This window comes from Neofelis nebulosa, chromosome 8 (assembly GCF_028018385.1).
Source record: "Neofelis nebulosa isolate mNeoNeb1 chromosome 8, mNeoNeb1.pri, whole genome shotgun sequence".
In the NCBI taxonomy this organism is placed as follows: domain Eukaryota; kingdom Metazoa; phylum Chordata; class Mammalia; order Carnivora; family Felidae; genus Neofelis; species Neofelis nebulosa.
Window position 1 is genome coordinate 76,030,913 of NC_080789.1, and position 16,971 is coordinate 76,047,883.

The window sequence follows — 16,971 nt, forward strand, 5'->3', positions numbered from 1 at the left end:
TTGACTATTTGTTTTTAAAAATTACTCATGTTAACATATTTACATTTAATTTAGAGGGAGTGTCATGTAATACCCCATTATAGATATTCATAATTTGCCTATCAAACATTTCAAAAAGAAAAGAGAGTCAGCTTTTTAAATCTTATTTTGAAGTAACTTTTTCTGAAACAGAACAATCATTTGAAATGAGTGATTATGTATCCTAATAACTTAAATCTCATTATTTAACTTTTACCAGAATTTGCCATCAATTTATATTTATCTAGTTTTTCCCCCTAAATTACTTATTGTGCTTATGGCTCTCACATTATATTCCCTTTACTTCACACTTCTCTCAGTGACTCACATTGCACAAAATAGAATTTTCAGGTAAGAAAGAACCTTAGAGATCACTTACTCCAATCATCCTCTTATATAAATGAGGAAACTCGTATTCATAAAATCATTTTACTAAATACATCTTGGCTTGTTAGTACTAGAATTAAGAATAGAGATGAGACCAAAATCTAATTGAACTCACCTTTGATTAAATATGAAGTTTATTCTTCAACACTATGATTTCAAGTTAATTATTTTTATTCATGTATTTTATTTAGTAAAACATGAAACATAGAATAAAACAAAGTCTAAATGATTTAAAACACTACTTTTATTCACTAATGAACATTAGCACAACTAGAAGAGCAAGAATCTATTGAATAGGAAGACACAAGCTACTGAAACTGACTTAAAAAGACATAGACAATCTGAATAGACCTATAATAAGAGATGGAATTTGTAATAAAAAAATACCCTCAAAGTTTATCAGGGTCCATGTCCATATAAGCTTCACTGGTGAATTCTACCAAATATTTAAAGAAGAGTTGCCATTAATTCTTCACAAACTCTGACAAAAAATAGAAAAGGAGAGAATACTTCCCAACTGATTCTATGAGGTTAGTATTACCTTGATATCAAAACTAGACAAAGAAAAGAAAAACTAAAGATCAATATCTTTTATGGGTATGGATATAACAATCCTCAATAAAACACTAGCAAACTGAATCCACCAACATATTAAGAAAATATTATATCCTAAGAAAGTAAAATTTATCTCAGGAATACAAGGTTGGCTTAGGATTCAAAAAGCAAATAACATACCATGTCAATAGAAGAAAATGTAAAAATCACATCATTCTCTCAATTGGTGCAGAAAAGAGCATTTGGCAAGGTCCAACATATTTTCATGATAAAAACACTTAACAAACTAGGAATTGAAATTGACTTACTAACCTTATGAAGGGAAAATATGAAAAACCCGTACCTAGCATAGCTTAATGCTTTCCCCTAAAATGAGGTATAGGGCAAGGATGACTGCTTCTGCCACTTCTGTTCAGCATTCTACTGGAAGTTGTAGTCATGGCAATCAGGCAAGATGAAATAAAAAAAAATCCAGGTTGGAAAGGAAGAAGTAAAACTATTTCTATTTGCAGATGACATAGTCTTGTGTACAAAAACCCTAAGGAATCAATTCACTAAAAATCTATGAGAACTAAGAAATGAACTTAGCAAGATGGAAAAATAAAAGATCAATATATAAAAACCCGGTCTTTTTCTATGTATTTCCAATGAAGAGTCTGAAAATGAAATTATGAAAATTCTATTGACGTAGTATCAAAAGTAATGCAATACTTAGGAAAAATTTAACAAAGTGAGTGCAAAGTTTATACTCTAGAAACTATACTCTGAAAAAAATTATTGAAATAAATTAAAGATCTAAATAAACAGAAAAATATACAGTTTTCATGGATTGGAAAACTCAACTGTTAAGAGGACATTTCCCAAAGCAATCAACAGATACAATACAATCTCAGTCAAAACCTGAAAGGCCTTTTTTGAATAAATGGATGATTCAAAAATTCATATCGAAGTTCAAGGGACACAGAAGAGCCAAAGCAGACATGAAAAGAGAGAACAGAGTAAGAATGTTCATACTTCCCGTTTTTGAAACTTACAGCAAAGCAGCAGTAATCAAGACAGCATGATGCTGGTATAAAGATAGATATATAGTTCCATGAAGTTGAATGGCGATTCCAGGGATAAACCCATGAGACTAAGGTTAACTGATTTAAGAACGGTGTCAAGACAATTCAATAGGGGAAAGAATAAATGGTCTTTATAACAAACAGTGCTGGGACAACAGGATAGCCACATGCAAATGATTGAAGTTCGACCTTTTTCTCATATCAAAAACAAAATTAACACAAACTAGATCAAAGACTTAAATGTAAAGGCTAAAAGTATAAACTATTGGAAGGAAACATAGGGATAGACCTTCATGATCTTGGATTTGACAGTTGATTCTTAAATGACATTAAAACACAAGTAACAAAAGAAAAAAAATTAAGTTGAACTCCATCAGAATAAAAACTCTTTTATTCTTCATAGGATACTATTAACTAAGTGAAAAGACAAACCCCAGAATGTGAGCAAATATTAGCAAGTCATACATCTCATAGGGGATTTGTATCTAGAACATATAAAGAACTCTTATAATTCAATAAAAAGACAAATAACCCAATTTAAAAATGGGCAAAGGTTCTGAATGACCTTTCTCCATAAAAGATGTACCCATGATCATTAAGCACATGAAAGGATACTGAGTAAACTTAGGCATCAGGAAATGCAAATCAAAACTATAATGAGATAATATTTCACACCCACTAGAATGGCTGTAATCCAGGCATAATGAGTGTTGATGAGGATGTGGAGAAATTGGAAGCCTCATGCACTGTGTGTGAGAATGTAAAATGGTGCAGCCACCTTGGAAAATACATTGGCAGTTTTTCAAGTTGTTAAACATACAGTAACCATACGACCCAGAAATTTCACCCCTAGATGAATACACAAGAAAGATGAAAACATATGTCCACACAAAACCTTGTACACAAAAGATTATAGCAGCATAATAGCCATAATGTGGAAACAATCCAAATATTCATCAACTAATAAATGGTTTTCAAAATGTGGTATATTCATATAGGAGAATACTATTCAGGAATAAACAGGAATGAAATATGAAGTGCTGATACATAGTAGGACATAAGTGAACCTTGAAATCATCATGCTAAGTGAAAGACGCTAGTCACAAAACGCTGATACATACTAGGACATAAGTGAACCTTGAAATCATCATGCTAAGTGAAAGAAACTAGTCACAAAACACTACATATTAATCTATTTATATATAATGTCCAGAATAAGCAAATTAATAGAAACAGAAAGTAGATTAATCATTGTTTAGAGCTGGGCTGGATGGAATGATAAGGGAGCAATAGTGAATAGGTACAGTGTTTCTTTTTGAGGTAATAAAAGTGGCTGAACTGTAAATTATGTGAATTATATATCAATAAAACTTCCTTAACAAGAATGTATTCAAGTGTGATTTTTTATAAAGGTATAATGTAACTCTAAAACAAAATCAAATATAAGTTTCATTATATCCAGTGTTTAAAGTATTACAAAATCCTTAAGTATAGAGTTCTAGCTATGAATAAACATTATGGAATCTGACTGCCTAGATTTACATTTGAATTTTATCAGTTTTTACTATGCCAGTAGGGGTAAGTTATTTAATCTGAAAAATGGGTACAATAAAATAGTACCCATGTTATAGGTTTGTTGAAGGACTTACCTTGAAGTAAGGTGTTCAATACATGTTAAATTCCCTGCTATCATAATTATTATTCATGTAACTCGGGCCCCAATGTTATCAGCCTACCACACGTTCATTTTCATATGCATTGTTGCAGATACAGAGATAATACAAACATGGTCCCAGATTCAAAGAATGGACAATTTGGCAAATTTTTAATTGCCAGATTTTGTGGTGCAGAACACAAGAGTCATTTGAGTAGGAGAAAAAAGACTATAAGTGTTGGAATAAACAAGGAAGGTTGTCTGGTGCAAATAAAACAAGCTGCAGAGAATGAAGTGAATTTCAGGACAAGGTGGCAATTGAGGCAGAGATAGGAAGGAAGATATCATTAGTGATACAGTGAAGAGACTGGTCTGACACAGATAGATGCCTGAAAGAAGTGACGTCCTTGCATGAGTGGGATCCAGCCCTGCTCTGCATGATAGGCGAAGATGTTTAGACATGCTAGGGTATGAGTGGTATTTGCATTTTAATTTTAAGTTATGATTGTCTTAATGAGATAGAATTAGTCGCCTTATTACAGCCAATAGGTAACAACTCTTCTTGTATTTGAGAGTTGTGTTAGATAACCATTTAGTCAAGTAATGGTATTGCTCCCCTGTGGCTCCAGTGGGCTTTTGACCAAGTGCAAAATTCTAATTTTAGAATAAAGTGTCAATGAAAAATTGCACCAGACAATTTAAACAGGCAAGGAAGACATTACTCAAGACTGTTGACATAGAGGAAAGTCTACTGGAGGTCGAGTCTACTGGGATATAGGGAAAAAATTGAACTCAACTCCTCAAAAACAAAAGGTGGGAGGGATTTTAAGTGCTTCTGTGATCTAATGAAAAAGTACTGAGGGACCTTACAGGGGTCATTGGCCTGTTTGCTAGTCAGCACTTATTGAAGCTAGGCTCCTAGCTTCCCAAACAGACTAGGAGATAGGAGTGCTCTCTTTCTCCATGATTACATTTCAAAGGGATGTCTCCAGGTCCTAGAGAAAGACATCCCTGGGTAGTAGAAGATTTACATCTCAAAGGTGCAGAGAAAGAATTTATAATTGCAAGTTTTGTAAAGCAAATGCTCTAAGAAAAGGAAGGTCAGGGGTCTATATTTATGAAGAACTCTTTCCAAAGTTTAGTCAAATCGAGAGGAATGAATGTTAAGGCTATTTGGTCAGAAGATACTTTTTCAGAAATTTTGTCATGTGGGACCAGCCCTTGAATGCGGGTAATCCTTTGGAAATACAATTGCATTTATGTAATGCATTATTTTTAGACCAAAAATGTTCTGTGTACAATTATATGTATTATAAACCAAGGGGATATCTCTTCTTAATTTTGTTTCTCTTTGGATCACAAGTGCTGATTATTATTATTATTATTATTATTATTTTCTTATCAGAAAAGAACTGTGCCCTGAGGCTTTCCTTCTTCAGGCAATGTTTTAATGTAGAATTGAGCTTTATGTGCTATTACAAGTCCCATTTAGCTTTCCATTTTCACTTAAGAAACTAAGTGGACTTTCAAGCGGCCTTTGTGCTGGTAATTAGGACAACTCAATGTGAATCTCAATGTATTTGAGTGGTAGCACGATATTTCTTTCTGACTCAAATTCATCTCTATTCAAATCCAACACCCTATAGAGTATAAGTATATTGAAATTTCAGAACCTTGTGGATGACCCAGACAGTAATAACAGTAGCAGTTAAGCCTTACATTTCTATGGAGCTTTGGTATTTTTAATCACTTCACACATAATCTCATTTTGTCCTTCAGTAAACACTGTGGTAGGATTTATTGCAGACATTTTATAGGTGTTGTCTTGAAAATTCTGAGACTGGACTTTGAGCCTTCTGACTCTCAGTTTAATGTATAGTTAGAAACAGTGAATAATTTTTCAAATACAGATATTTAATTAGCTTGAATTTGAAAATCGCTATGCTTTCTTTTCTTTAAGTGATTAAATTGGGATATTTCTCAAATATTCAATTTATGTTTGTAACAGAACTTTAGGAAGCTTTGTAATTATTGAAGCCCATTAAATCAGTTGAGTCCTTTAATTATAGGTATAAGGATTCAAGGCAAAGGCACATGATTTTTTAAAAATAAAGATGACAATAAAATCAGTTTAACAAAAGTATTTAAATACTTCTTCTGTAAATGAGATTCAAAAATAGCCTGTGGCATTGACAGTGAGGAATAATTTCTGACAAAATCTGCATATGCTTTGGCATATCTTTGGAAAACTTTCTACATGTCTGTATAATGTAATAACAATTTCTATGTTAATATCCATCCAAAAAGAAACTATTTGACATAGTATGGATGTAGAAAGAAAACATAATTTTAAGTATTTCATTCTGAAATAGACATCAAGAAAATGTTGTCAAGAAAATGACATCTTTACTCTAATCAGTTATGTTTGAAATATTTTTTCTGTCATCAGGCAACCCTGCCCAGCCCACTTCTCTCCATTACATGAATCCTTACCAACTGAATGCCTATGGAATGGCCCTGAAAGCAGTGGGAGAAATCGTTCAAGATTATGACAGTGATAAAATGTTCCCAGCTCTAGGTTTTGGTGCAAAACTGCCTCCAGATGGAAGGATATCTCATGAATTTGCTTTGGTAAGAGTACATCACAAGGATTTGATCTTTTGAAAAAAATAATATCTTTTAATGTTGGTTCACTACTTATGCTTTAGTCAGTCATGTAGCAACTCTTTTGACTATAGACTCAGCTCAATTTTGCAAAATGATTGATTTAGAAGTGTGATATAATGGAAGAAAAAGACAGTGAAATAGATTAGTAATAAATATATCTATAGTGCATCTGGTTTCAGAGGGTCTAATCTGGTTGTCTATTGCTATATGACGAACTCCTTAAAAGTTAGAGGCATAAACCAACACCATTTCATATACTCATAATTTTGGAGTCAGGAATTTAAGCAGAATACAATAGGAAATGATATATTTCTTCAAGATGTCTGGGGTCTTAAGTAGGATGCCTTGATTGGCTAGAGGTGGCTGGAATTGTTGACTAGAACCATATATCTGGGCTTCATTCTGGCTGTTGGTTGGATTGCTCAGTTCTTCTCCATATCATGTGTTCTAGGGCCAGCATGTCCCCTAAGATGGCTTCTTTGCTCATATCTGATACTCAAGATGACTGAAATAGCTGAGTTGCCTGGACATCTCTCCCTTTTTCAACATATGACCTGCCCATGTGGTTATCATGGACCTCAGCACAGTATGGCCATCTCTTGGTAGTCAGATTTCTTACATGGCAGCCAGCTTCCCCAGAATGAGCATTCTAAAAGGCTGAGGCAGAAACTGCAGGGCTCTCTATACCATAGCATTAGAAATCCCAGAAAGTTGTTTTTGCTAAATTCTCTTAGTCAAGCAAATCACTAAGGCCAGCCAAGTTTCAAAGTAACCTTCACCTCTCAATGGGAGGCTCTCTCAAAGAATGTGTGACTATCTTAACCTACCATGTTCAAATTTAAAGGATTAGTTATGACTAAAATTAATTTCTTTTAATGTGAAGCAATAATTGTGGCTATAATTATGATTTCAATAGAATGGAATAGATATGACTGAAATAAATATTTATCTAGTTAATGTTTACATAGATCTAGTCCATATTTTGTGATTGAAGATAAGCAATGTTGATAATTGAAGATAATGCACTCTGTTTTCCAAATAAACTCCACAAAGATAATGCTTATACACCCAGTCAGCCTTATTCTCCCTGTACTTTCTGATCAAATAATGGGAAAATCAATATAGGAATGGTTGCCTGTCATTTTGGAAAAACTTTGGCTTTTTCTGTTTAGAAGTGCTTCCCTACCCTCTATACATTTCAGGAGTAAATCCTTGCATCCCCATTATCTTTGTAAGTCTTTGCTGTTTTTATTCATGTTACAGAAGCAATGCATAATCAGAGATTTTTTAGAAGTTCTGCAAGCAAAATAAAAATAATAATACTACCATTTTTTGAGTAATTACTCGGTGTCAAGCCAAATATTTACAATCATTTTCTTATACGGTCTTCATAAAATTCCTATGTGGTAGGTATATCATGACTGTCACATTGCACCACTCTAGGAAGTGTCAGTCATACTGAATACAGTTAAAGAGTGTCCAATGTGTTGTATAATTCAGCTTAGGGTCACAGGAATTAACCAGGATTCCAGAAGACAGGACTTCAACCCAGATCAGTCTTATTTTAGAATACATGCTCTTTAACTACTACTAAAGCAAATTTTATAACAGTACCTATATGAATCCCACCTCTCAGATATGTGCTTTTTAACACCATGATAGAGTATGATTATGATACATACATATGCACACACACACTTCCTGAAGCTTTTGTATGATTAGATTTAAACTTCCTTAAATATCTTTTAAGAGCAGTATTTTTACATTTTTATTTCTATACTTATCCTTGCTTATCTATTCCATTGCCCACATAATTTCAGGAAAGGTTGCTGGAGGCTTTAATTCTTTCTTCCATGAAATAGCCCACATGCCACATTCCCACTGTCATATAAAAATAAATATCTATTGGGATTTTGTTGTGTCTTAGAGAATTAAAATCTCCCAGAAACTTATAAAACCATGAAAATCACTCATGTGATGCTAAGTCTTAAGTGCTTCAGGAAAAAGGTCATGAGCTATTTTAAAGCTTAAGAAAGAGAATAATTATGTTAAACTAAATGGGGCTTATTAATTTTTCCTTCCATACATTTCTTCTCACCCTTGTGTATTTTTTTTTCCTTTTCTCTCTCTCTCTAAACCTCTCATTTTCTGCTTTTCCTACTTCCAAATTCTTTCCTCACAACAAAACCGATGCAAATATCTATTGCCACGGAAGGATTTTTTTTATTATTTGCATCTTAAAAGTTCTTGAACCCAACTCAAATACTTACAGGATAGAGATCATACCCCTTTAAAGTTATGAAAAATAGTCCCCCAAATTGAAGATGAAAACAACACTGATGATAGCGCATGAACTTTAACATTACTAACTGATTAATTTTTTCAAAGCACTTTTGTTTTCTTGGGTAAATAAGACAGGTAAGACTTAAGTAGGTCTTCAAAGAGTTAGTATTTGATTTGATTTTTTGCTAAACTATTCTGTTAACTTCATCCTTAACTGTCTCTAGGTGCTGAAATGGCAAATAGAAAAACTGTCCCATATCAATCTAACAACTAATATACTCTGTAATCCCAACAAACCCTCATATTTTCATGGTAAGAATTTGTGATGTATATTCATAAATATTAATCTATTTATCACACTGAGTTCAAGTAATCTTTCAGTTAGCAAGGGAGGCCTTCTTAAAAATTAAATAACCCCTCATTGGTGAGTTTAGGGCTAACACAAATGTTGAAAGTTGAACATAAAAACTTATTTTTTTATGTTTTCTTTGCTGTTAATCCAAAGGGTCTCAGATAAACCCCAGCTTTTTATTTGAAATATGAATAAGAATATATTCATGTATTCCATAGTGGAAAAAGAACAGGGAATGGGAAAAGGAAAGGAAGAATGTGCTGGTACCACCACATTAGCACAAACGTTGTGAAAAGGAGTCATTGCTCGCCTCCCATTGTGATTTTGATGACTCCTTAAGGTGTTATAACGGAAAATATAATAGCATAATAGTGTGGAGCTTTAGAGGAAGTATTTGTAATGGGCATGAGGCCAGTGACCCTTAAAGGAAAGTCTCCTGCAATGATCAATAGAGAAATGGTACACCTGTCCAAGTGATTTTTCATACTAGATCTCGAAAAGTGCTGGTCTACTTTTCACTTATCTTGTCATTTATAGATAACTGCACAATTTAACATGTGTGTGTGTTGTCATCCATCTAGATGCTAACAATCTGGGGCGGCTGGGTGGCTCAGTTGGTTAAGCATCCGACTTTCAGCTCAGGTCATGATCTCATGGTTTGTGAATTCGAGCCCTGCATTGGGCTGTGTGCTAACAGCTCAGAGCCTGGAGCCTGTTTCAGATTCTGTTTCCCTCTCTCTGTCTCTCTGCCCCTCCCTGGCTCTCACTGTCTTTCTCTCTCAAAAATAAAAATAAATATTTAAAAAAAAAATTTAGATGCTAACAGTTTAACAAGCAAGGGTCTTAACACTGTATGCATAAAATACAAGCTCAACAGATGTTTATTTATTGAATAAAAGGGAGACTTTTCCCCACAGTAAGCAATCTCTGGGCAGCAGCAGATACATTTCAAAGAGTAAAGTAACAACTCCTTAGAGCTTCTGTTCAACATTTTGTCAGCTTGTTAGGCCTGCTGAAAAGTATTATAGGTTCTAGGCAGCAGCAGAGACTATATATAGTCTTCTCTTTCAGAACTGAATCTAAATATTCAGTACAATCTTTCAGGGAACCAAATGGAGGGGAAAATGGAGAAGGGCCCAACTCCCTCCCCACACTTAAGTCTGCCCTGTGGGAGTAGTGCTCGTTTCAAATTCTGCTCTTTATGTGCTATGTGTTCTACAAATTAACATTCATTATTTTATAAATGGAAAAGGTTGTTAATTAAAATGGAAATATAAAATAGGGCATCCACTGCCCCCTTCATTAATAAACAACAAAATTGAATGCACTTATTTTCAAAAATATCCTGTGCTTTTGGGCTAGTTGCACACATGAGCTCATTTTAATTTGTTTTAACAAGTAAAAACTAATTGCTTGTTAGTAATTAGTAACTAACACATAATTGGTTTGTGAAAGGAGTTTTAAACAGACTTAAAAAAATCTTTGTGTAACTCATTATAACTTTGTTATTAAAAGGAAAATCTCATTTTAATAGCTGTAAATTATTTTAAATAATCCTGATATCATGCCAAGCATATATTAAAAAGTGTATAATTTTACATCATAAATATTTTTATCATCCAACTCGTATGAGGAATTCTTAGAGCAATTTATTACAGAATTAGGACTAATGCAGAAATCAGTGCTTTATAATTTTTTTTTAATGTTTATTCACTTTTGTGAGACAAAGAGCATGAGCAGGGGAGAGGCAGAGAGAGAGGAGAACACAGAAATCGAAGCGGGCTCCAGGCTCTGAGCTGTCAGCACAGACCCCGACACAGGGCTCGAACCCACGAACTGTGAGATCATGACCTGAGCCGAAGTTGGACGCTCAACTGACTGAGCCACCCAGGTGCCCCAGAAATCAGTGCTTTAAATATTCCATAATGATGAATAGAACATCCACTAATTATCTTTCCACTAAGAAATAAAATGGTGAGAAAAATGGTGACCTTGTAATTTTAGTTCCACAGGAATACAGAAAATATATTATTTTCTAGAAATATAAACCCTTAGTCAAAATGTTAAAAGGATAATGAAAAAGTTGCTCAGAACCATCTTGGTTTGTATTTCTCCCCCTAAAGGCAGATATGGAATACATTTTTATATGCTAAAAAGCAATAATGAGTTTTAATTTTAATCAGCTTCATATCTGATTAAAGGAAAGAACACTGTAAAATTTTATTTAAAGGAAGGTTAAATAGGTCAGCTCAGATTAACATCAAAAGCAATCATTAACTGCTTTGTGCTAAATATTAAGCTTTTATATTATAATTTCAATCAATTAATGTAACCAATTGTATAATATAAAATTATAAAGAGGTCTATATTATTATAAATTATAAGAGGGCTTTTATTATTTTTATGTTTTTAAAAATTGACATGATAGTTAATGAATAAAAAATTTGATGAAAAGACAAAATTAATAGGAAAAAGTGGGTAAAAATTCCTCTCTCATAAATGGCAAAATTGAAGTGGTTGAAATAACTTTGGGGCACAGTTATCTAAGCTCTCAGTGCCTTAGTTTCTTCATTTGTAATGTGGAGATAATGACAATACTTTATCTGCTTTTTTTAGGGTTGTTATAAAATCTATATAATACATATAAATGCTTTAGTGTAAAGCTTAGTATATAAAATTCAACAAATTTTAGTTATAAATGGCCAGTGATTGTTCAGAGATAAACATGCATCATGAAATTATTATTAACTATGTTTAAATATAATTAAGGTCTCTAGTGTTTTCAAATGTATCTATAGTTTTTAATACTTCTCCCCTTTCAGACATGGAGCCTAACTCCCCTTCCCTTGAGCATAGGCTATACTTAGGGATGCATTTTTAGCAAATAGATTAAAGTAGAAGTGATGGTGTGCATCTTATGAGACTGGCTTATAAAGGGCATTGGGGCTTCCTTCTTGCTGTCTTCTTGGATTGCTCATTCTGAGGAAGTTTGCTGCCATGTTGTAAGAACACTCAAGCAGCCCTGCAGAGAGACCATGTTGACCTCCTGCCGGCAGCCATTTAAATGAGCCTTCTTGGAAGCAGATTCTGCAACTCTGGTTAAGCTCTCAGGTGTCCAGGTTGGCATACTGACTGCAAACTCATGAGAAATGCCAAACAAGAACCATCCATTAAGCTGCTGCTGACACCCAAAAGATGTTGAGATAAGAAATAATTACTGTTTTAAACCACTAACTCTTGACGTAATTTGCCACAAAGCAATAGATAACTAATATACTGCTTCATGTTATTTGTTAAATCTGGTCTAGGAGAATTAACCCTCAAGCATTTAAGGTATGGAAAAGCTGGTCTAGGTCTCCAGGTGTAAAGTTGCCCTTCTGGGTGCCATCTCCAGAATAAGAACCTAATGGCGAGCTCATTTCCCTTAAAGAACATGGATGATTCTTTGCTTCTATTCCTTTTACCTTGTCTTGACATTTCTCACACCAAATTGCATTCCTTCTCTGCTTGGGGTTATTGCAACATGTAAATGTGCATGTGGCAGACCTTTCATAGTTTTCCTTCTATGAGGTAAAACTGAATGGATAGCAATTTTTTCTTTTTTTTTTGATAGCAATTTTTTTCTTGATTTTAATAGATATCACTGCAGAAAACTCAGAAAAGACTGAATAGTTTAAAGAATGAAAAAAAGCCACCAATTATATGTAATCACCCAGAGTTAACCACTGTTAATATTTACCTCTTTTCAGGATTTTTATATGTTCTTCTCTACATATTCACAGACATGTGTAAAATGAAGCCATTAATTATGGAATGTTGTGATATTCAGCTTCTCAAGATTATTTAGAATTTTCTGCGGTTCTTTTTATGAAGAGTATCAGTTTTTAATGACTATATATTAGATTCATCATATCATAATCTACATAATATATTGTAATCTGTTGTTGACCACTTAATTTAATTATGTTTTGCTATGATATAAATGTGCTTTCAAAAAATTTGTGCTTCCAAAAAATCTTTGAGTATCAACATATCGTTTCTCTTTTTCATTTGATCTTTATAGACACTATTAACTTTTACTCTTTTTTGCCTGTAAATTCTGCAGAATGGAAACCCTCAAAATCCCTACTGTGATGGCATTGAAGGAGTCATGGAGGCTTATTATAGGAGTCTGAAATCTGTACAACTGTATGGGCCAACCAACTTCGCTCCTGTAATTAATCATGTAGCAAGGTAAGTGGACAGAGACAAGATGTTTATCCCAGTGTCCCAGACAGCAGTGAAATTATATTATTGTTACCATGACTCCACAAATGAAAAGTATTTTCTTCTAATTTACCTCTAAGAAAATGAGGAAAAAGATACAGTGGGAAGAGTCTCCACTGAACTATTGTAATACTTTGCTGAGAACTTTACAGCAAAATCTCAAGTGAAGAAATATACACTTAGTTATTATCAGAACCTGTATTTGTTCAACCAAGAAAAATGTTCTATTCTTTGAAAAGGCAGCCATGAGAGCAATAACAAGATCGATTATGATCTCAATGGTATAAATCATTCAATCTAATATCACATCCCATGGTAACATAGAAGTAATAAGAGACCAAATTCCATGAAGACAACTAAAGTCTTTCAGTGATAATATAGGGCACATTATTTTAACCACTCTGAAATTAATATAATAGCTAATTTTAAGAATTCCCAGAGCTTTACCTGTATATAGTACATAGTATTGAGTTCAGAATATAATTGCTTATGATTCCAACTACATATTCTAGAAAAAAAATTTAAATGTAAAAATGTACACACACTTATCATTTTCTTCATCAGTGTATAAACAAATAAATTAGACACCACTTTTAAAATCCCTAAAAAGTTTGACCCAGTTGCAGATCCTATGAAACACTGCCTTATTTTTAGAAAATTTAAAAAGTGTAGCTTTTGTGTCCTTCCAAATATGCAGTAAGAACGTGAAAATATACTGCATTTGGATAATTTTATCAGTGCACAAAGGTGATATGAAAACTCAGTTCTCTGTTTAAAGGTTCTGGTACTGAATCATCTCCGTACTGGACATCATGAGTGCCTTAATTGTGTTCTACTTTCCATTATCTGGGACATAGACAAGATACTAAAATACCCCTGTATTGGGGCTGACCTCAGTGGAACTCTGCTGTGGAAGTCCACCTCAGGTTGACAATGATACATTGATGACCATTTTCTGAGTGTTTTTGAAATATCAGCTCAGGTTTTTGAAATATTTCCACCCACAATCTGTTTTAAGTTATGAATTTTACATCTCAACTCTGGACACAAACAACTTAAAAAAAGGATTATTTATGGAATAATACTTATCATATATTTCCTTTTTATTTCTATGGTGTCCTATTATTTTATTTCTATGGTGTCCTAATATATAATTTATTGTCAAATTGGTTTCCATACAACACCCAGTGCTCATCCCAACATGTGCCTTCCTCAATGCCCATCACCCACTTTCCCCTCTCCCAACCCCCCCAATCAAGCCTCAGTTTGTTCTCAGCTTTTAAGAGTCTCTTATGGTTTGCCTCCTTTCCTCTCTGTAACTTTTTTTCCCCCCTTCCCCTCCCCCATGGTCTTCTGTTAAGTTTCTCGGGATCCACATATGAGTGAAAACATATGGTATCTGTCTTTCTCTGCCTGGCTTATTTCACTTAGCATAACACTCTCCAGTTCCATCCATGTTGCTACAAATGGCCATATTTCATTCTTTCTCATTGCCAAGTAGTATTCCATTGTATATATAAACCACATCTTCTTTATCCATTCGTCAGTTGGTGGACACTTAGACTCTTTCCATATTTGACTATTGTTGAAAGTGCTGCTATAAACATTTTGGTACAAGTGCCCCTATGCATCAGTACTCCTGTATCCCTTGGGTAAATTCCTAGCAGTGCTATTGCTGGGTCATAGGGTAGCGCTATTTTTAATTTTTTGAGGAACCTCCACACTGTTTTCCAGAGCAGCTGCACCACTTTGCATTCCCACCAACAGTGCAAGAGGGTTCCTGTTTCTCCACATCCTCTCCAGCATCTATAGTCTCCTGATTTGTTCATTTTAGCCACTGTGACCAGCTTGAGGTGGTATCTGAGTGTGGTTTTGATTTGTAATTTCCCTGATGAGGAGTGACGTTGAGCATCTTTTTATTTGGCCATCTGGATGTCTTCTTTAGAGAAGGGTCTATTCATGTTTTCTGCCCATTTCTTCACTGGATTATTTGTTTTTTGGGTGTGGAGGTTGGTGAGTTCTTTATAAATTTTGGATACTAGTGCTTTATCCAATATGTCATTTGCATATATCTTTCCCCAGTCCGTCAGTTGCCTTTTAGTTTTGTTAATTGTTTCCTTTGCAGTGCGGAAGCTTTTTATCTTCATGAGGTCCCAGTAGTTCATTTTTGCTTTTAATTCCCTTGCCTTTGGAGACGTGTCAAGTAAGAAATTGCTGCGGCTGAGGTCAGAGAGGTTTTTTCCTGCTGTCTCCTCTAGGGTTTTGATGGTTTCCTGTCTCACATTCAGGTCCTTTATCCATTTTGAGTGTATTTTTGTGAATGGTGTAAGAAAGTGGTCTAGTTTCATTCTTCTGCATGTTGCTGTCCAGTTCTCCCAGCACCATTTGTTAAAGAGACTGTCTTTTTTCCATTGGATATTCTTTCCTGCTTTGTCAAACATTAGTTGGCTATACACTGGTGGGTCTAATTCTGGAGTCTCTATTCTATTCCGTTGGTCTATGTATCTGTTTTTGTGTCAATATCATACTGTCTTGATGATTACAGCTTTGTATTAGAGGCTAAAGTCTGGGATTGTGATGCCTCTATCTGTGGTTTTCTTCAATATTACTTCGGCTATTTGGGGTCTTTTGTGGTTCCATACAAATTTAGGATTGCTTGTTCTAGCCTTGAGAAGAATGCTGGTGCAATTTTGATTGGGATTGCATTGAATGTGTAGATTGCTTTGGGTAGTATTGACATTTTAACAATATTTATTCTTTCAATCCATGAGCACGAAATGTCTTTCCATTTCTTTGTATCTTCTTCAGTTTCCTTCATAACCTTTCTATAGTTTTCAACATACAGATCTTTTACATCTTTGGTTAGGTTTATTCCTAGGTATTTTATGAGTCTTGGTGCAATTGTGAATGGGATCAGTTTCTTTATTTGTCTTTCTGTTGCTTCATTTATTGGTGTATGAGAATGCAGCTGATTTCTGTACATTAATTTTGTATACTGTGACTTTGCTGAATTCATGTATCAGTTCTAGTAGACTTTTGGTGGAGTTTATCGGGTTTTCCATGTAGAGTATCATGTCATCCGCAAAAAGTTAAAGCTTGACTTCATCTTTGCCAGTTTTGATGCCTTTGATTTCCTTTTGTTGTCTGATTGCTGATGCTGGAACTTCCAACACTATGTTAAACAACAGCAGTGAGAGTGGACATCCCTGTCGTGTTCCTGATCTCAGGGGGAAAGCTCTCAGTTTTTCCCCATTGGGGATGATATTAGCTGTGGGCTTTTCATATTAGCTGTGGGCTTTTCATAAATGGCCTTTATGATGTTTAAGTATGTTCCTTCTATCCCGACTTTCTCAAGGGTTTTTATTAAGAAAGGATGCTGAATTTTGTCAAATGCTTTTTCTGCATCGATTGACAGGATCCTATGGTTCTTAAATTTTCTTTTATTAATGTGATGTATCACATTGATTGATTTGCGAATATTGAACCAGACCTGCAGCCCAGGAATGAATCCCACTTGATCATGGTGAATAATTCTTTTTATATGCTGTTGAATTCGATTTTCTAGTATCTTGTTGAGAATTTTTGCATCCATATTCATCAGGGATATTGGCCTGTAGTTCTCTTTTTTTGCTGGGTCTCTGGTTTGGGAATCAAAGTAATGCTGGCTTCATAAAATGAGTCTGGAAATTTTCCTTCCCTTTCTATTTCTACTATTTTTTTTCATA

At 34.3% G+C, this 16,971-nt stretch overlaps 1 protein-coding gene across 2 annotated transcripts in view; it reads left to right on the top strand.

Moving 5' to 3' along the window:
- CPNE8 (copine 8) overlaps nucleotides 1-16,971 on the top strand; it is a 227,624-nt gene that overhangs the window by 175,300 nt on the left and 35,353 nt on the right. For both annotated transcript variants that reach the window (XM_058743122.1, XM_058743121.1), the window contains exons 15-16: nucleotides 6,128-6,309; nucleotides 13,086-13,213. In XM_058743122.1, coding sequence (XP_058599105.1) covers nucleotides 6,128-6,309; nucleotides 13,086-13,213 — 310 coding nt within the window. The remainder of the gene's footprint in view (nucleotides 1-6,127; nucleotides 6,310-13,085; nucleotides 13,214-16,971) is intronic.